This window comes from Oncorhynchus clarkii, chromosome 4 (genome assembly GCF_045791955.1).
Source record: "Oncorhynchus clarkii lewisi isolate Uvic-CL-2024 chromosome 4, UVic_Ocla_1.0, whole genome shotgun sequence".
Taxonomy (NCBI): domain Eukaryota; kingdom Metazoa; phylum Chordata; class Actinopteri; order Salmoniformes; family Salmonidae; genus Oncorhynchus; species Oncorhynchus clarkii.
The window spans coordinates 42,185,014-42,204,956 of NC_092150.1; the positions used below are offsets into that span (position 1 = coordinate 42,185,014).

A 19,943-nucleotide genomic window follows, 5' to 3' on the forward strand; every position below is an offset into this window, starting at 1 on the left:
AGTCATTTAGTGACAGGTTAGTGGTTAGAAATATACTGAACAAAAATATAAACGCAACATGCAACAATTTTTACAATTTTACTGAGTTACCGTTCATTTAAGGAATTCAGTCAATTGAAATAAATTCATTAGGCCCCGATCTATGGATTTCACATGACTGGGAAGGTGCGCAGCCATGGGTGGGCCTGGCTCCCCAGTGGTTGGGCCTATGCCCTTCCAGGCCCAGTCAATCAGAATGAGTTTTTCCCCACAAAAGGACTTTATTACAGACAGAAATACTCCTCAGTTTTATCAGCTGTCCAGGTGGCTGGTCTCAGACTTTCCCGCAGGTGAAGAAGCTGAATGTGGAGGTCGTGGGCTAGCGTGATTACATGTGGTTTGTAGTTGTGAGGCCGGTTGGACGTACTGCCAAATTCCTAAAACGACGTTGGAGGTGGCTTATGGTAGAGAAATTAATATAAAATTCTCTGGCAACAGCGCTGGTGGACATTGCTGCAGTCAGCATGCCAATTGCACGCTCCCTCAATTGCATGCTCTGTGGCATTGTGTTGTGGAAAAATGTCACATTTTAGAGTGGACTTTAATTGTGCCCAGCACAAGGTGCAGCTGTGTAATGACCATGCTGTTTAATCCGCTTCTTGATACGCCACACCTGTCAGGTGGATGTATTATCTTGGCAAAGGAGAAATGCTCAGTAACAGGGATGGAAACAAATTTGTGCACAAAATCTGAGAAAAATACGCTTTTGCTGCGGATGGAAAATTACAGGGATCTTTTATTTCAGCTCATGTCACATGTTGCGTTTATATTTTTGTTCAGTATATACAGTACCAGTCAAAAGTTTGGACACACCTACTCAGTCAAGGGTTCTTTATTTTAAAACATTTCTACATTGTGGAAAACTGAAGACATAAAAACTATGAAATAACACATATGGAATCATGTAGTAACCAAAAAAAAGTGTTAAATAAATATATATATTTATATTCTTCAAAGTAGCCACCCTTTGCCTTGATGACAGCTTTGCACACTCTTGGCATTCTCTCAACCATGAGATAGTCAACTGGAATGCATTTCAATTAACAGGTGTGCCTTGTTAAAAGTTTATTTGTGGAAAATCTTTTTTTTTTTTTTTCCGTTTCAGCCAATCAGTTGTGACAAGGTAGGGTTGGTATACAGAAGATAGCACTATTTGGTAACAGACCAAGTCCATATTATGGCAAGAACAGCTCAAATAAGCAAGGAGAAATGACAGTCCATCATTACTTTAAGACATGAAGGTCAGTCAATACAGAACATTTCAAGAAATTTGAACGTTTTGTGCAGTCGCAAACATCATTAAGAGTTATGATGAATGGCTCTCATGAGGACTGCCACAGGAAAGTAAGACCAAGAGTTACCTCTCCTGCAGAGGATAAGTTCATTAGAGTTAACTGCACCCTCAGATTGTGAAGCATTTATTTGGACTGCAGAGTTCAAATAAACACATCTCAACATTAACAGTTCAGAGGAGACTGCGTGAATCAGGCCTCCATGGTCGAATCACTGCAAAGTAACAACTACTAAAAGACACTAATAATAAGAAGAGAGTTGCTTGGGGAAAGAAACCCGAGCAATGGACATTAGACCGGTGGAAATCTGTCCTCTGGTCTGATGAGTCCAAATTAGCGATTTTTGGTTCTAACCGCCGTGTCTTTGTGAGATGCAGAGTAGGTGAATGGATGATTTCCGCATGTGTGGTTCCCACCTTGAAGCATGGAGGAGGAGGTGTGATGGTGTGGGGGTGTTTTGCTGGTGACACCGTCTGTGACTTATTTAGAATTCAAGGCACACTTAACCAGCATGGCTACCACAGCATTCTGCAGCAATATGCCATACCATCTGGTTTGCGCTTAGTGGGACTATCATTTGTTTTTCAACAGGACCATTATCCAAAACACACCTCCAGTCTGTGCAAGGGCTATTTGACCAAGAAGGAGAGTGACAGTGCTGCAACAGATGACCTGGCCTCCACAATCACCCAACCTGATTTAGGATGAGTTGGACCGCAGAGTAAAGGAAAAGAAGCCAACAAGTGCTCAGCATATGTGGGAACTCCTTCAAGACTGTCGGATGATCATTCCAGGTGAGCTGGTAGAGAATAACAAGGGTTTGCAAAGCTGTCATCAAGGCAAAGGGTGGCTACTTTGAAGAATTTTAAATATAAAATAGATTTTGATTTGTTTAACCATTTTGTTTGGTTACTACATGATTCCATATGTGTTATTTCATAGTTGTGATGTCTTCACTATTATTTTACGATATTGAAAATAAAGAAAAACCCTTGAATGAGTAGGTGTGTCCAAACCTTTGACTGTGTTAGGTTGAAAATTATCAGAGTAAGAATTCGACGGACACTACGAAAGCTTAAACCAAGTTTATTCTTCCCAAAGAATCGAACAGCTGAACCGACAAAAACATATTTACAATAGTGGTGGTATATGTATCCCACTTTGTTGGAGCCTCCTCCTTCTTGCTAAACATTGTATCTTTATTGCTAGGCAGGAAACTAAGTGATACGGCAATAAAGTTTTCCTTCTCCCTTAACGTGACCTGACCCTGGCCCCCTTCATCACTAATACATGACTCTCTCCCCTTATCAATGCCTAACACATATGATCGTTTTCCCAACACTCACTACATTCTAAGCTTAATTGCACCCACCATATACCTTCCTCCTACAGATAACCATTAAATCCACTTCAATCAGTGTAGATGAAGGGGAGGAAACAGATTAAATAAGGATTTTTAAGCCATAAAACAATTGAGACATGGATTGGGTATGTTTACCATTGAGAGGGTGAATTGGTAATACAAAATATTTAAGTGCCTTTGAATGGGGTATGGTAGTAGGTGCAAGGCACACCGGTTTGTGTCAAGAACTGCAATGCTACTGGGTTTTTCACACTCAACAGTTTCCCATGTGTATCAAGAATATGCCACCACCCAAAGGACACCCAGACAAATTTACACAACTGTGGGAAGCATTGGGCCAGCATCCCTGTGGAACGCTTTTGAGATCTTGCTTTGACGAATTGAGGCTGTTCTGAGGGCACAAAGGCAGAGGGGGGATGCAACTCGATATTAGGAAGATATCCTTAATGTTTTTAACACTCAGTGTATATAAGTTGTTTGTCATGAAAGATGGTCTCCCTAGTTCTATCGATCTTTGAGCGATTAGGAAAAATAAAAAATAAAAAAATAAATAAATTCCCCTACTTGCACATGGAAAAAAACAAAGTGTTACTTTTGTCTCAGTTCTTCCCTACATGCATGACTAGGGTTGGGCGATATTACCATAGCATCGTCTATCGACGATAATTGACTGCCGTCGCTGATGGTGACAACATTGTGATGTGACAGACAATGGTTTAGCCTATTTTAACTATATAGCCAACTATACAGAACCAGAGGAATAAAGAAAGAGAGGAATGCAAGAGAGGACTATAGGCCAGACAGAGCAGAGAATTCCACCAAAGCAGCACAATGTCCAGTCAGAAAATAGCCTATTGTTTCCCTCTTTGTCGGATGCATGGGCATTAGGCAAGAGCCTAAACCTAATTTTGTTTTATAATGGACACTCCTTTAACTATCTAGTGTCAAGCTGTTTAAAGTAATGTAGCCTATATTCCCTTCGATGGGCTATGAATATGACTGAAGGCTACACTTCATTGTTTTATGCATGGCTTTCTCCCAATCAAACAATAAATGGAACAGAGTTCCATCTCCAAAGGTTATTTGAATAGCCTAAAAACGTAAGGTATTCTAGCATGTCGTGATATTCAAAAATAACAAGAATGAAACTCTAGAGCCTAAGCCTAGGCATATGCTTTTCTCAAACACAGCTTTATGAGAGATAGAACAAACAATATGATTTATTTTATGAGGCAAATAAAGCAGTTATTATCCAGTTCTGAAGATGGTATACTGCTTCTATCCAGCCCATGATGTAGGCCTATAACCTAACTCACTATGTCGAGAGAGCCTGTTCCTCAGACAGTCACTGCTCCATCAATGCAGCATCAAGGCTGTGACTTCCCCTGAACAGTTTGATGTGTATGTGTTAAAATAATGTAGACCACACAATTATTCAGGTTTCTGTGTATTTCGTATGAATCATTATGCATCATGGATATTGTAGTTCTCACCTTTCCAAGGCCTCTCGTCATTATCTAGTCTGTCCTCCCCCACAATGTGTTGAGGCTTTAACTGTTCTGCAGGAAAAGACAAGGACATCTTCTTTAAATCACACTTTCACTCATATCCAAGTCTTCACTCCATCTCAAACACGTATCGCTTACATTAGGCTGTCCAATTAACTTTCAATTGTTTAGGCCCTACCTTTTTATAAACTCATTTGCAACAACGGCTTACATAGCAAACACAATAAAACAATTGGCATTTAACATAAACCAGTAAATTATTGGAATGGGTGTAGGTGTACCTGCTTGCAGCTGCAGTGAGTGCACATGTGCAACACACGCAAAAAGGTCAAATCAAACACCAACAGCCCATAAAACAAACTTAAAAAGCAGTTATAAATAATGACAGGAGGCTGAACATTATCTTTGTTTTGACCGAAAGGGAATCACACTCACATCTGTGAGCTGGCATCAGGTACTATGTCACATTCATCTGCGTTCACAAAGAGTCAGTACGTAATAAAAATAAACAGACTACAATGGGAGGTGCAGTTGGCTTGTGTCATGCAGAGCAGATCCAACACATTGGATTGGGACTATGGGCTAACACAACACATAGGAACTAAGCCTTTGGGCTAAGCACAGTCATTGTCTTCAGGTCTATATGCTGCAATGTATGAGCTTCACTGTGAGTAGATATAAGACAAGTGTGTGTGTGTTGTACTAACTGTAGAGGAGACCATGATGTGGTACTTTCTGTACAAGGTGCATGACTTCATTTGAGTCAGAGATCAGACCAGAGGTCAGGGTTAGGATTGGGGTTATAAGACAAGTGTGTGTGGTTTCTTACCGAGCTCTTCCTCCATGGTGCTCCCCCCGACAGTGTCTTTGACACCCAGCACTCTGTTGAAGAGGATGGAGAAGGCACTCCCCCAAACCCCTGGAGAGCGATAAACCCACTAGATCAACATCAATATCATGTGATGACTTATGAATATCATGTTTGATGATAGCTTATCATGTGAGGAATCTCTTCAGGAAGTCCTATGCAGAAGTGCCAGCAATATTCTGTTGTTTTTGTATGTATGTATGTGTGTGTCTATGTGTGGGGTTTCTTACCCATAAGGAAATGTAGTGGGTTCTCTTCATACTGCTTCACAGTGATTCCCATGAAGAACTTGCTTCCAAAAAGATCAGGGGTCATGAACGTTCCGTACTTTGCCATTCCAATCTCATACGGGCTGAACTCCACCCAGTCTGTCAAAAAAAAAAGGTTAAATAACAAAACATCCATTGATAAAAATCAATCCGTGTATGTAACTAACTAACTCTTTAATTAGGGGAGCACACTGTAAGTGCATTGTAATTGGGAAAATGTGTATATCCTGCAGTAAATATGTGTATGTTTTTGTCATGGAAAAAGGGTAGCCCAGGTTCACAGTAACGGTGCAGGCCAGAAGCAATTGTCATTATGACCTCCATTACTGGAACCAGGTGACAGGGGGTATATGCCCTACCTGACTCTAGTGACACAACAACACCCACACATATAATTGTAAGGCAAACACAACACACTGTTCACACATGATAAGTCTGACAAGAGTTCCTCACAATGACAATACACTATCACCTTTCAGCCTATCATTGGTCCTGGATTAAGGCGTATAATGTTACTACCGTACTGGAAGTTATGTGGTGTTATTTTTTGGCTTTCTCTGGAGTAGTTGTGACAGCGTTACCTTGTCACATCAGAGATAAAAGGTGGGGGATTTGCAGTAAAACAAAAAAGTAAATGACTGATTTAATATTCTATTCCAGCTAATCTGTAAAATACACTGGAACACCAACATTAATTTGCATGAATATTATTACAAATACGTTGGTCACAGTACCAATGACTCAGCATACAGTAATGGACTCAGTCACCCTAACACGGGATTGGTTTCCCCTAAGGACTGTTTTGAGGTCCGTTTTACATGCCATTATGAGTCAAGGTCAAATTTGAGAAAGATCCTAGATCAGGACTAGGGGCGTACCACAACCACATTGACACCTACATAACATTGCCCTTCCACATTGTACTACTTACTACACCTACTAGTGATGGGGGGGGGATCTATATAGTTACATATCGGGATTTTATTTTTGATGATATGTCATTTTGACAATATCACTATTATTTTTGAGCTAGTTGGCTGTACCTGCCCCTATTTCCTTCATAGCTTGTTCTCCATCTCCTTTTTAAATAGGCAGCCAATTTGTTTTTAGCACATTTATTTCCATGACTAATCAAAACATGTTTTCTCATGGCTCTCTCTTTTCCCTCTGCAGCAGACATATGGGGAGCCATATGTTTGGAACATCGAATTGCTAATAAAATCACAGTATCGAATCGCAATACATATAGAATTGTGAGAATCAGTATCTTGATAATATCGTGAGGTCCCTGGCAATTCCCAGCACTAACACTTACACATTGTTGATGTTCCTTCTCACACTACAGCACTATAACGACAAGAATGCCCGGGGTCAATATGTTGATAGCTTCATTCATTGTATTGGAATAACATTGTTTGCATAATCCTTTGTTCGTCAGTTTGCATGCGGGAGAGATTATCTGACCATCTCTGATTACTCATAATGCAAAAGGCATACACATATTCATTGTACTAGAGATCCAAAGACACACACACACACACAAACACACTTCAGAACTTGAATCGTCCATTCCAACTACATGCCCAATACTGCGGACACACTCACACTACGTGCATGACACAGGCGGCAGGTGGTATGTTAATTGGGGAGGACGGGCTCATTGTAATTGCTAGAACAGAATAATTGGAATGGTATCAAATACATCAGAGTTTGAGTTTGATACCTTTCCATTCACTCCATCCCAGCCATTATTATGAGCAGTCTTCCTCTCACCAGCCTCCTGTGGTACATGAACTCCTACTGAAATGATACGCTTCATTGAAAAACTGAGAACGGAGGAGAGCCTCGGAGCCACAAAGACCTTGTGATCTACAGTAATACACACAGACCCACACACACAAACAAATGTTAACACACAATTATGAATGTAAATCAGTAAGGTAAAGGCAATAACAGGGGCTCATCACTCTCTCCTCCCCCTCTTACGCAGGTCTACTCAAACTGACAACAGGGATTGTTGCGTAACCATTGTGTGAACAAACACAGACCACACACACAGACACACACACACACACACACACACACACACGCTCACTGACCTGCGAACATGAGCTCGGACACGTCTGGTTTGACGTGCAGACAGGTGAACAGAGGGAGAGGACACTGGCCCTCGTTCACCTTCTCCTGCAACTCACTCAGCTTTGTGTCCATCCTCTGATGAAAACAGAGAAAGACTGGGTTATAGTCAGTTTAGTTTCATCCTCTTGAAGACAGAGAGAAGACAGAGAGAGAGCGAAAGATGGGTGAAATAATGCAGTAACAACAAAAACAGGTGTGCGCGGTTCTCCTCTCACAGCAGGGATGAGTGTCTCTCCGATGAGCATGCCGAAGATGTCAGTGAAGGTGACGGGCTGTCCGTTGGCCTTCTTGCTCCACAGAGACTGGATGTAGTTGGTGATGTGCTGGGGCAATAGCAGTCTCAGAGGGTTACTGCTCACTCTTTTCATCAGCTCCGCGTTGATCTCCTTAGGACCCTTAGAGGGGAACTCTGGGTGAGAGAACAGGGTCGACATGTACCTGCAGGAGGGACGGAGATAAGGAGGGAGGGAGAGGGAAAGAGATAGTGAGGGAGGAAGGGAGGCATGAGAACACACAGGTAGAGTACATACAGTCCTCAATCTAAAAACGGGTTACATTTTGGTGCAGAGGTAGATGGGTAGATACTGTAGGAGAAAAGAGGAGTGGGAGGGAGGGAGGGAGAGAGCATGGTATAAACAGATGAATAGTTGACTGACCAGGTGGATCCAGAGAGGCCAGCAATGTAGGTGGCACAGTCCAGGACCCCAGACTCATACAGGCCCTTCATAACCCCAGAGAAGCCCACCATGGCCCTGAAGCCTCCCCCTGAACCCACTATGGCGATCACCGGCACCTGCACAGACAGACAATGACAGCCACAGACAGGAAGAGATTGGAAAGGATTCGGATGCCTGTCATAACATGAGATTCATAGCAGCTCAACTGTCAGTAAGCCCTACTTCCTGATGTTACGTTCGTCAGTCAGTCAGTCAGTCTACAGTAGATGACTGTTGTTGCCTCACTCTACTTGCTGATGTTCCTGGGTCTCTTTCCGCCTCTGCACTGACTTCTCTGAACTAGAACCACAGTCATTTCCCCAAAAAATATTATAACCCACTCTGACACAACAACTGCACTTCACGGAGTTGTGAAATGTTCTAGTATTTACTAGCCTCAATGGGAATGCGGTGTGGCAGCTCAGAAGTTCTGCAACAACACTTTTATGTGGTGGATTATTATCTCATTATGGCTGGTAGCTTCCGGATCATCCGAGAACACAGGCAGGCAGTGAGAGGTGCTGGATAGAGGCTACAACCAGGAGGACAGGGCCAAATGTCAGCTGCCTCTGAACCAGCCTTCAGAGCTTTCGGTGTGAGAGGACGTTAGGGCCTATAAAATGATCATGTTTGAATACTAAGAGACCTGTGGATGTGGTGTACGTGTTCTTGCATGTAAAAAGTGGTGCCGTTGGCTAATATTGTCTCGTCTATGAACTTGACCACTATGCTCAGTAATGCTGCAGAGTAAGCCCCTTTTCTATGGCAATAAATGCTTTATTTAGCTCATGTCTATTATATTGCCCGTTCATTTTGAAATGGTTACCATTCTATGACCCATTGACCCTGCAATGCATCCTAATACATGAGGTTTCACACGTAAAATACTGCATTTGACTATAAGTCAGAAACTGATTAAAAAAAGAACACTGCGGTTGGCAGTAGGCCGCTTTGCAAGCCTGGGCCCACAGTACTCAGGTATGCCCACCTCCCGAGGGGTGCTGGGGAGGAAGCGGGGCTTTTCCATGTCCAGCAGCTTCTTGATGCCCAGCATCACCCTCTCTCTGCGGGCCCGTCTGAATAGTTTCTCCTTGTCACACAGGGTCAGGCTGAACCGCAGGTCCAGGTTCGTACTGCATGGGGACACAGAGACAAGATAAGGTTATAACCCTGCATATGGTCATCATAAGCAAGACAAAATGTTTATCAAATAAATAGGTCCCACTTTATTTGGATAGTCCGGATTTTCATACTATGAATAAACTATTTGTTGATAAGCAACTGCTTGCTAAGGTTACGGTTAGGTTAAGAATACCCCTAACCATAACTAGGGTTAGAGTTTGTAGATAGTTGAAATGTTACTGATAGTATGTAGAGCATCTACAGACTATCCAAATAAAGTGTTACCAATAAATATTTGTCATATTGGACCAATGTAATAATTTACTATCAATTTAGATTGTTAGAGTGCTCAGTTGAATGTGTCCCACTAGCAAAAGCCTGTTTGTGGGGTCAGGGAGTTTAGGATGTGTGATGTTGAGTAAAATGAAGTAAGATTAGTTTAGAAGACCTACAATAATAAGCATAAAACGAAAGCAGACAAAACACATTCACACTTATGTCATTACATTTCGACAACTGCTTTAAAACATCACGTTTTCCCATATGGAGACAGACACACACATCTCTGTATTCTCTTTAGTCAGCCATGATGATTGATTTTATGTTCTGTAGGTTAGCCAGCCATGACTGAAGTTAACTTAGGCTCCAGATGTGATTAGATCTGGCTCCAAGTTGGTCTGTTCTGAGATAGACCTACAGAGACAAACACACCCAAGACCTCCCACCTCCGCATTACTGAGACTACAATCATGCCAAGCATGTCCTCCCCTTCACCTAAAATAACAGTCTGGTTAGAGCATTGGGGTTTGAATACCCATGCCGACAAGGTGAAAAATCTGTCTATGGGCCCTTGATCAAGGCATTTAACCCCGATTTGTTCCAGGGGCGATGTACTACTATCACTGACCCAGTAAAACAACACATTCCAGGGTATATGAAAATACAATATATATTTAAAAAATAATAATATTCAACAATCCAGTACATCTTAGCCATGTGTTTACTGAAAACAGTTACAGTTGTTAAAAAAGGAATAGAAAGAAATATGGTGGCTCCCATTGGAAGAAGTGGTGTTCATTGATCTCTCTCTTATTAAACAAACTACACTTAGGCCCAAACAATCTATTTAGCGCAAAATTGACAAACAACTCAACTGGGAAATGAAATGGCACCCCCAGCCTCCAATATGTAACAATAACGCCTTGCGATCTGGAGGATGGCCTTTCACATCGCCTCAATGGTCCAAGTGTGGTATCCGTACCCTTTGCGATATCATGGAGAGTAATGGTTTGAGGATATTCCAAGATCTGAAAGAAGCATTTATTTATACTACCACTTTTTTCTTCTTTATCTCCAACTTAGGTCAGCTGTTCTGGTTTACGGGGTTCCATGGGAAACCCAGCTGTCGATTCATCCAATGGACTAATCTCGGTAATATTTCAACAACTTTTGGAAAGCTCGCCATCAAAAAAAGTACCGCCCATAGATCTAAATGTAACTGAATCGTCCTTTTTACTGGACCAGAATATGGAAAAAATTACAATGAAGATGTGTGAAGAGGGGGGCTAGGAGGGATGGGAAACATGGGTTCCGGTAGGGGAGGGAGAATTCATACAGAATATTACTTAAAAACTGCTGATGCTGTTCTTTGTCTCTGTGTGCACTTCTCAGATTTCTTTGTTTGAGTGGTAGCCCACATGTACAGGAAGGTGGTACCTGTAAAGCCATTCTGAAAATGGACAACCTAAATAAAAAGCTGGTCATCAAAAAAAATTGAAAATAAATGTTAAAGAGTTTTGTACTAAAACACAATGGTGTCGTTCACATAGCTTGAGGTGAATTCCTGTGCTTTGTTAAAGCTGACCACAGTAAGAGTAGCTGCTGCTTCTGCAAAAGCTAAATGGGGATCAAAATAACTAAACAGACAGATGAGGAGGGGAGTGTTAATGGAAGTACACGTACCAGACCTCCAGGGCCATCTCTAAGTACACATTGGTTGCCTGTCAAAACAACACAAAAGACGCTGTGGTTATTGTAGAAGAGAAAAACATTGATTAATCTGTCAAGATAGAGGGTGAGAGAAGAGAAAGGAGAGGGATATTCAGTAAGAGGTAGGAGAAGAGTGGAAAACCTCACTGCCATAGATTAGTCAACATCACTCAACAGACAATTATATTTGTGTGAGCTAATGTCGTTCAGGCACACGCTTTCCTTCAGAATACTCTACAGACAGACAGTGTAAGTATAGAGGTCTTACTTTGCCGATGAGGAAAGGCACCGTCTCTGTGTGGCCAGTTTTCAACATCTTGGAGATGTTGTACGATGCAGACCCAAGCTTCTCGTCCATCACGTAATTGGCGTCCATTAATGTTATCTGATCGAGTACAGCACCAACCAACAAGCTTAAGGCTTCAGCTTCCACATCTTGGGAGTTCAGTTGATTTGACTTAAATTAAACTGTGCTGATCTGAGTTGAACTGACACGGTTCCATCACTCACCTCTAGAACATTGTCCTGGTTTGGGTCCAGTATGAAGTCAAAGGTCTCATTCCATTCTGGGTGGATGTTGTTGTCTATGTGCCTCGTTCGTTTCCTGCTCTCAGGGGTGGTGGGAATGAACAGCTCCACATAGGGGTCAGGAGTGTCCACTGCAGACACAAACACACAAATGCATGCGTTACATACAGTACACACATTTACAGTACACACATTAACATACAAGCTAACATAGAATATATTGTTATTACATAGCTATAAGAGCAAGTTAATATGAAGTGTTTGAATATTCTGCCAGGTCTTGAGTATTTGGAATAATTACATTTCACGACACAATATAAATTATTTGCTTTTACATACATAAATGACAACTCCCTGTGATATGTTTTTATGTTGGAGAATTTGTGAATGTTAACATGTGAACTAGGAGCATGTGGAATAACAGGGGTTGTCAGACTCACACAGGTCACCCAGTGCTCCCTTAGTGACATTCTTAGCTCGCACCACTGTGACTCTGAACTTGTGAGAGAACTGCTGCTCCACCTGCACACAAACATCAACGGAAACATAGCCTGTGAGCAAGGACACATTCACCACACATGCACAGATCTATCACACTTGAACGCCAACAACTGCCTAGAACTACTTAGGGACCGTGTGTACAATATTAACTGTGCTTTTTGTCTGAACCTAGGCTTAGATACAACCATGAGATACAAGGTGAGGTGTGAGTCCTATCCCTTTTCTTTAAGATTATCAGAGCTCCCTTACCCCAACTAAGGGGCAGCCGCTGGTCTTTTTTGTTACCTTGCTATTGTTTTGCAGTCATTTGTAAACATAAGGCATGATGACGTCATTTTGTCTTATCACCATTCCTCTTGTAGTGAATCTGTAGATCTGCTAGTCTTCACTACAGTGTAACAGTGATGAGTGAGGAGTGAACAGCAGGCACAGACTTTCACTGGGAACTAGACTGCCATGGTGGGGCTACAGAAAAGTGGCATATCTCCTAGTCAAGCCAGTTGGGCGCCTTCGTCATATAAAAATTGTTTTTATTTGTGTTCTCTTTATTGAAATAGAAAGGTCACAAATGAGAAGAGCAGACAGCTAGGTAGAGTAATAAATATATGGGTTTGAACCCATGCCCCACAAGGGACAATGTGTGGTCTTGAGTCAGCAGCACTACCACTAGACCAGACTCCAGCACCAGCTGGAGAAGACACTAAGTCTTCTTTATCCTACCATGATATATAGTATGCCTAGAGCTTCAATGACGAGAAATATGCAGTGCTGCCCACTAATGTGCTGACAGAAAACAGATAAGAGGTTTTCAACTGAAGTTATACTGCTGTTTATTTCCTCAACAGGGTCTGAGCTTACACACAAGCCAATGCAGTGGGTTCCCCCTGCCATAGACTTTGAATGCAAGTGGACATGTGTGTACTTACAATAATGTACTGGTAGGGGTCAATGGAAGACATTGTTGGCTGGTTGGTGTTACCCTCTTGTCCAGTCTCTGTCCAGTCTCCAGTGTCCTTGAACTCAGGAAGATCCTCCAGTGATACTGGGTACCATCTACAGACTCTGGGGACACACAGAGCATCATAATGTAAGGCAGGGGTACTCAACTACTATTTGAGAAGGTCCAGTGACACATATATACTACGTGGCAAAGTTCCGGATGGATATCGTCCTTTATTGGTGCTGTGGTACAGGATAGTAACAAACCTGGTCGTCTACGACTTAGGAAACATGTTGCCATCTAAAACGTACATTAAATACATTAAATGAGACTAAGAATTTGAATTCATTAGAACTTATTTCAAATGTAAACATGTGCAACATCCAATTTCTTCTGGAAGGTCCGGACTGCTGCTATGATAATCGCACACTGTTTTGTCCCATCCTTGCAGCTTAACATTCAGTTGATTAAGGTGTGATGCAATGTCTGTCAAAAATGCAACTGTTTCCATCTTCTCCTCATCTTCCAAAAACTCTGAAAATTGAGTTGCCTTGTCACTCTTTTGCTCTGATTAGAAAGCTTTGATTTCCTCCTAAACGGCCCAAAAGCATTCCAAAACCCTGCCTTTGCTGAGCCCTCTGACATTGGTGTGCAGTAGTAAGTCACCAAAACTGGTATTGGCCTTTGTCAGAATGCCTCGTAGCAGGCGGTGTTGTAGGGATAATGTTGCTCAGTTTCATTATTGTTGTCATGACCTCAGAATACTATTGTCCCAGACTGGCACACAGGACAGATTGATGGATTATGCAGTGATATGATGTCAGGTCAGGGTTGTCCTCTGTCAAACGTGCAACCAGTCCCCTCCCTCTTCAAATCATGGCTGGAGCTCCATCTGTGGTGATGGAGAACACTGACTTCAGATCTATCCCCCTTTTTGTCAGCATCTCGTTGATGGCCTCAGGTACAGTACCAGTCAAAGGTTTGGACACTCATTCCTACTCATTCCAGGGATTTTCTTTATTTTTAACTACATTGTAGAATAATAGTGAATACATAAAAACTATGAAATAACACATACGGAATCATGTAGTAACCAAAAAAAGTGTTAAAAAAAAATCTGAATATATTTTATATTTCAGATTTTTCAAATTAGCCATCCTTTGCCTTGATGACAGCTTTGCACACTTAACATTCTCTCATCCAGCTTAATGAGTAAAATACCAAGTCCATATTATGGCAAGAACAGCTCAAATAAGCAAAGAGAAACGACATCATATCATTACTTTTAAGACATGAATGTCAGTCAATGCGGAACATTTCATGAACTTTGAAAGTTTATTCAAGTGCAGTCGCAAAAACCATCAAGCGCTATGATGAAACTGCCTCTCATGAGGACCGCCACAAGAAAGGGAGACCCAGAGTTACCTCTGCTGCAGAGGATAAGTTCATAAGAAGAGACTTGCTTCGGCCAAGAAACCCAAGCAATGGACATTAGACCGGTGGAAATCTGTCCTTTGGTCTGATGAGTCCAAATTTGAGATTTTTGTTTTCCGACTGCCGTGTCTTTGTGAAATGCAGAGTAGGTGAACGGATGATCCCCGCATATGTGGTTCCCACCGTGGAGGAGGAGGTGTGATGGTGTGGGGGTGCTTTGCTGGTGACACAATCAGTGATTTATTTAGAATTCAAGGCACATTTAAACAGCATGGTTATCACAGCATTCTGCAGTGATACGTCATCCCATCTGGTTTGCGCTTAGTGGGGCTATCATTTGTTTTTCAACAGGACAATGACCCAACACACCTCCAGGCTGTGTAAGGACTATTTGACTAAGAAGGAGAGTGATGGAGTGCTGCATCAGATGACCTGGCCTCCACAATCACCCAACCTCAACCCAATTGAAATGGTTTGGGATGAGTTGGACCGCAGAGTAAAGGAAAAGCAGCCAACAAGTGCACAGCATATGTGGGAACTCCTTCAAGACTGTTGGAAAATCATTCCAGGTGAAGCTGGTTGAGAGAATGAAAAGAGTGTGCAAAGCGGTCATCAAGGCAAAGGGTGGCTACTTGAAGCATCTCAAATATAAAATATATTTAATTTGTTTAACACTTTTTTGGTTACTACATGGTTCCATGTGTTATTTTATAGTTGTGACGTCTTCACTATAATTCTCCTATGTAGAAAATAGTACAAAATAAAGAAAAACCCTTGAATGAGTAGGTGTGTCCAAACCTTTGACTGGTACTGCATATCTTCTTCCCGTGTGTGTGCTTCTAAATTTGTTAAGCCCAACAGCTCCTCACAGAATTCCTCTTTGTTTCGTTATCAAATTTGACAAACACAAGAAGCTGGGCATTATCAGTGTTATTTGTTGATTCACCCAGAACTAATGAACTGCAAGGTGCATACTGAATGGCCTCATCAAGTTTTGAAGTTAAATATTCAGCTAATATTTCAGTTCTCCTCATTGCTGTAGAATCATTGCTGACACCAAGCAAGGTGTCAGCAAGTTCACACATTCATTCTTTACCATCTCAGTGTCTGAATTTTGTATTTTCTTCCTCCAAAACCGAAGCTATACTCAGTGAACACTCCATTGCAAGTTCTTGGGCTTTCAGGGATTGACAAGGACTTTGTTGGACCTCTCATATTGAGATTTGAGTTGGTTAACCTTGTTTGTTCTCACTTCCGTGTTCAGGGGATACATCTGATCAAATTTACTATGCCTGGTGTCATAATGGCGCTTAACATTGACACTTTTCATGAGAGCTTTGGACTCACTGCATATCAGGCACATTGGTTTTGTGCTAGTTGCGGCAGAATGAATAAATACTGTTCCGTCCACTCAACTTTGAGTTGAGTGGACGGTTTTCAGAGTCAACTCACTTTTTTTTTAAACAAGCCATTTTAACAAAATACTGGTAACTAAGCTCCTTTAATCTGTGATATTTACAGTTGAACTGCGGTCTAATCTTTCTGTTTCTTTCTGCCTGCTTGTCCCAAGGTTCAACGGAGGATATTTGGATTAATGTGATTGGGTAAGACGCGGCCTCTTGTATTTGCATATAACCACGCGATTGGATTAGACTGGCACTAGTAGCAGTGGGCGTTGCTTCGAGAGAGAGCGAGAACAAGAGGCCGCTGAGCCAGGTAGTTTTTTTTTTAAAGATGTCTAAAAAAATTATGTATTCACTTTTATATAACAAAATGCGACCCGGATTGACCCGTCTCTGAGTCCGGAACCCTGACCGCGGTCCGCAAGTTGAGTTTGGCTGATGTAAGGGATGCTGTGGTAGCATCGAGACTGGTGACGCACAGAGAATCATCATGTAAGGCAGTATTCAAACTTTTTCTGTGGGGACCCATTCTTTTCACAATAATTTATTGCGACCCCACCCCAGTAAATTTATATTTTTACATCAACAAGTAACCAAATAATCTCTTATCAAAATAAAAATAAAACAGTAAATAAATATACTCAATAAAATTGTAAATTTCAAATAATCTTTCTCAAAAATGTTTGCATATTATTCCATACAATAATCTGTACTCATTTATACATTTTTGTAAATATATATATATATATATATATATATATATTTTTTAAATGCTTGTATTTACTTTTACTTTGGTGACCCCACTGCAGTTCCACCAAAACCCCAAATTTGTATAGCACTGATGTAAGGGATGGTGTGGTAGCATCTACAGACTGGCAGTTAGTGAAAAAAGTTATTTGTGCTGGTGTGTGAAACGGTTTATTTTTACTTAACCTTTATTTAACTAGGCAAGTCAGTTAAGAACAAATTCTTATTTACAATGACGGCCTACACTGGCCAAAGCTGGGCCAATTGTGCACCGCCCTATGGGACTCCCAATCACAGCCGGTTGTGGGACCTCACGATACACCTCTAGCACTGAGATGCAGTGCCTTAGACCGCTGCGCTACTCGGGAGCCGGTCAGGTTTACTGCAACAGTGATGATGCAAATACTAAAATAATGCCTTGAAATAACTGTGTAACTGGTTAGCAACTACTGTAGTGAGTGTAGGACCGGGGAGAGAGGAAGTAAAGCTAAAGCCACAGGACTGAGATAGGCGCGTGTGTGTGTGTATGTGTGTGTGTGTGTGAGAGAGGCCTATGTGATGCAGCGAAGTAAAAGATGCTACCACAGTTTAATAATGTTGTGTGTGTGTGTGTGTGTGTGTGCGCGTGCGAGAGAGGCCTATGTGATGCAGCGAAGTACAAGATGCTACCACAGTTTAATAATGTTGTGTGTGTGTGTGTGTGTGTGTGTGTGTTACCTCACGTGTGTGTCTCACAAGCTCAGTGTGGCTAAAAGGCTTTCCTCAGTTCTCACTTGTTCAATAAAGCGTAGCATTTCTGTGAGCAGTTCATGCACGTATTGTGGGTGTGTGTGTTCGCAGTGCTGGTCACGTAGTTGGAATGGATGGTCCAAGTTTTGAATGAGCTTGTTCGGTCTGCGACGTGGTGACCTGCATATGCACCATATTTCTGAATGATACACAAAGCAATAAGAGCTGAGTAGATTGGACAGGAACACAGACACAGCAGGGCCTGACACACTGCCACTAAAGAAAGCAGTGCCAATGTACTTAATAACTACCGCCATCATTATTGGAATGGAATAACAATAATGGTTGACAACATTTAAATGAGAATATCATGACTGCATTTTTATGTTCCTAAGCACAAAGCCATGGTCAGAGAATGTAGACTCTATTTCGCTCTATTTTAACATATTCCAAACTCCTTTCACAGACATACCAGTAACTAACATGCAGTAATATGCCATGTTGGAACACTTGTGTTATGTTAAGGTATCACTCTGCTCATAGAGATTGGCGGGACACAATAGCATTTAACTAACCTAAATGCCCTGACTTTGATCCAAATGAAAGTCAATGACAAAAATGAAGATAAAATAATAACATTTTACATGGCCAGTAGAGCAGAGAATTACCAGGGACATCAAGTTACGATATTATCACAATACTTTGCTGCCGATACGATATGTACTGCGATTCTCACGATTCTATATTTATTGCGATTCGATGTTCCAAACCTATTGCTCACCATATGTCTGCTAGAGGGAAAAGAGAGTTTTGATCAGTCATGGAAATAAGAGCTGAAAACAAATTGCTTCCCTATGTAAAAAGAAGATGGACAACAAGCTAGGAAGGAAAAGTGCTGGAGTTTTGGTGGAGGTACAGCCAACTAGCTCTGAAATAATATTTAGATATTGTAAAAAAAAAAAAAAAATCCTGATATGTAACCGTATCGAGCTTCAACTTTCAAATAATTTCTGAGGAGTTTTCTGGACCTCACTAAAACTCAAACTCTGGTTACGGCCCTGAACTTAACATGCAGTCCACAGAGTTTCTGTCTTCTAGCACTCATTGCTAGGTTAGCCATGTCCCACTGGGCACACCACGTAATTTCAAAGTGGACATTTTGTTTATATTTGGATGAGACGTTGATCAATGAGATTATTCACCCACTGAAAAAGTGGGCTAGCCTTGAGCTAGGCCCATCTGCCGGCTAGCCGAAGAGGTATACCCGCTAATTCGTGGGCTACAATACCTCTTTTGCCAATTGGCCTGGACCCTTTATTGCCGACACGGAGCACTGCCAATCCATCATGACTGGTCTGCTGACGTAATCGTCCGATGTGGTTTCAACAGGCTTTTCCGTTGCGATGTCGCCGAAGATCCATCTTCTAGCCCCGGCTCGCTAGCTTTCTGAACGCTGTGCCTCCCGCTCACCTAGCATAATAGCGACGACCAAACGACACCCTGACTCACCTATTGCTGCTCATTGGACCCTATGTTCACTCGGCTCCACATGCCTCTCTCTAATATCAATATGTCTTGTCTACCTCTGTTTCGGTTATTATTGTTTTATTTCACTGTAGAGCCCCTAGTCCAGGTCAACATGCCTTAGATAACTCTTTTGTCACACACCCCACACATGGGGAGACCTCACCTGGCTTAGCTATTGTCTCCAGAGATGCAAGCTCTCTCATCGACACTCAATGCCTAGGTTTACCCCAGTGTACTCACATCCTACCATACCCTTGTCTGTACATTATTCCCTGAAACTATTCTACCACGCCCAGAAATCTGCTCCTTTTATTCTCTGTTCCCAACACACTAGACGACCAGTTCTTATAGCCTTTAGCCGTACCCTTATTCTACTCTTTCTACGGTGATGTAGATGTTAACCCAGGTCCTGGAGCCCCAGCATTACACCTATTCCCCAGGCACTCTCATTTATTGACTACTGTAACCGTAAAAGCCTTGGCTTCATGCATATTAACATCAGAAGCCTCCTCCCTAAATGTGTTTTATTCACTGCTTTAGCACACTCCACCAACCCTGATGTCCTAGCCGTGTCTGAATCCTGGCTTAGGAAGGCCACCAAAAATTCTGAAATTTCCATCCCAAACTACAACATCTTCCATCAAGATAGAACTGCCAAGGGGGGCGGAGTTGCAATCTACTGCAGAGATAATTTGACAGAACTCTGAAGGCTATCCAAAATCAAATCAAATCAATTTTGTAAATGACATTGCCGAAGTCAAGGATCGGTAGGATAGCTAGTTTTACGAGGGTATGTTTGGCAGCATGAGTGAAGGAGGTTTTGTTGCGA

General features: G+C 41.8%; 1 protein-coding gene across 1 annotated transcript in view; it reads right to left on the bottom strand.

Annotated features, from left to right (window-relative positions):
• The window catches only part of LOC139407699 (cytosolic phospholipase A2-like), a 57,135-nt gene that overhangs the window by 17,242 nt on the left and 19,950 nt on the right, over nt 1-19,943 (bottom strand). Inside the window, exons 2-13 of the mRNA XM_071151548.1 lie at nt 13,261-13,396; nt 12,274-12,355; nt 11,816-11,964; nt 11,574-11,690; nt 11,279-11,316; nt 9,183-9,327; nt 8,135-8,271; nt 7,694-7,916; nt 7,439-7,553; nt 5,301-5,438; nt 5,032-5,121; nt 4,188-4,253 (exon numbers count right to left, since the gene is read on the bottom strand). Of these exons, the coding sequence (XP_071007649.1) occupies nt 4,188-4,253; nt 5,032-5,121; nt 5,301-5,438; nt 7,439-7,553; nt 7,694-7,916; nt 8,135-8,271; nt 9,183-9,327; nt 11,279-11,316; nt 11,574-11,690; nt 11,816-11,964; nt 12,274-12,355; nt 13,261-13,293 (1,333 nt within the window). The 5' untranslated portion in view covers nt 13,294-13,396. The remainder of the gene's footprint in view (nt 1-4,187; nt 4,254-5,031; nt 5,122-5,300; nt 5,439-7,438; nt 7,554-7,693; nt 7,917-8,134; nt 8,272-9,182; nt 9,328-11,278; nt 11,317-11,573; nt 11,691-11,815; nt 11,965-12,273; nt 12,356-13,260; nt 13,397-19,943) is intronic.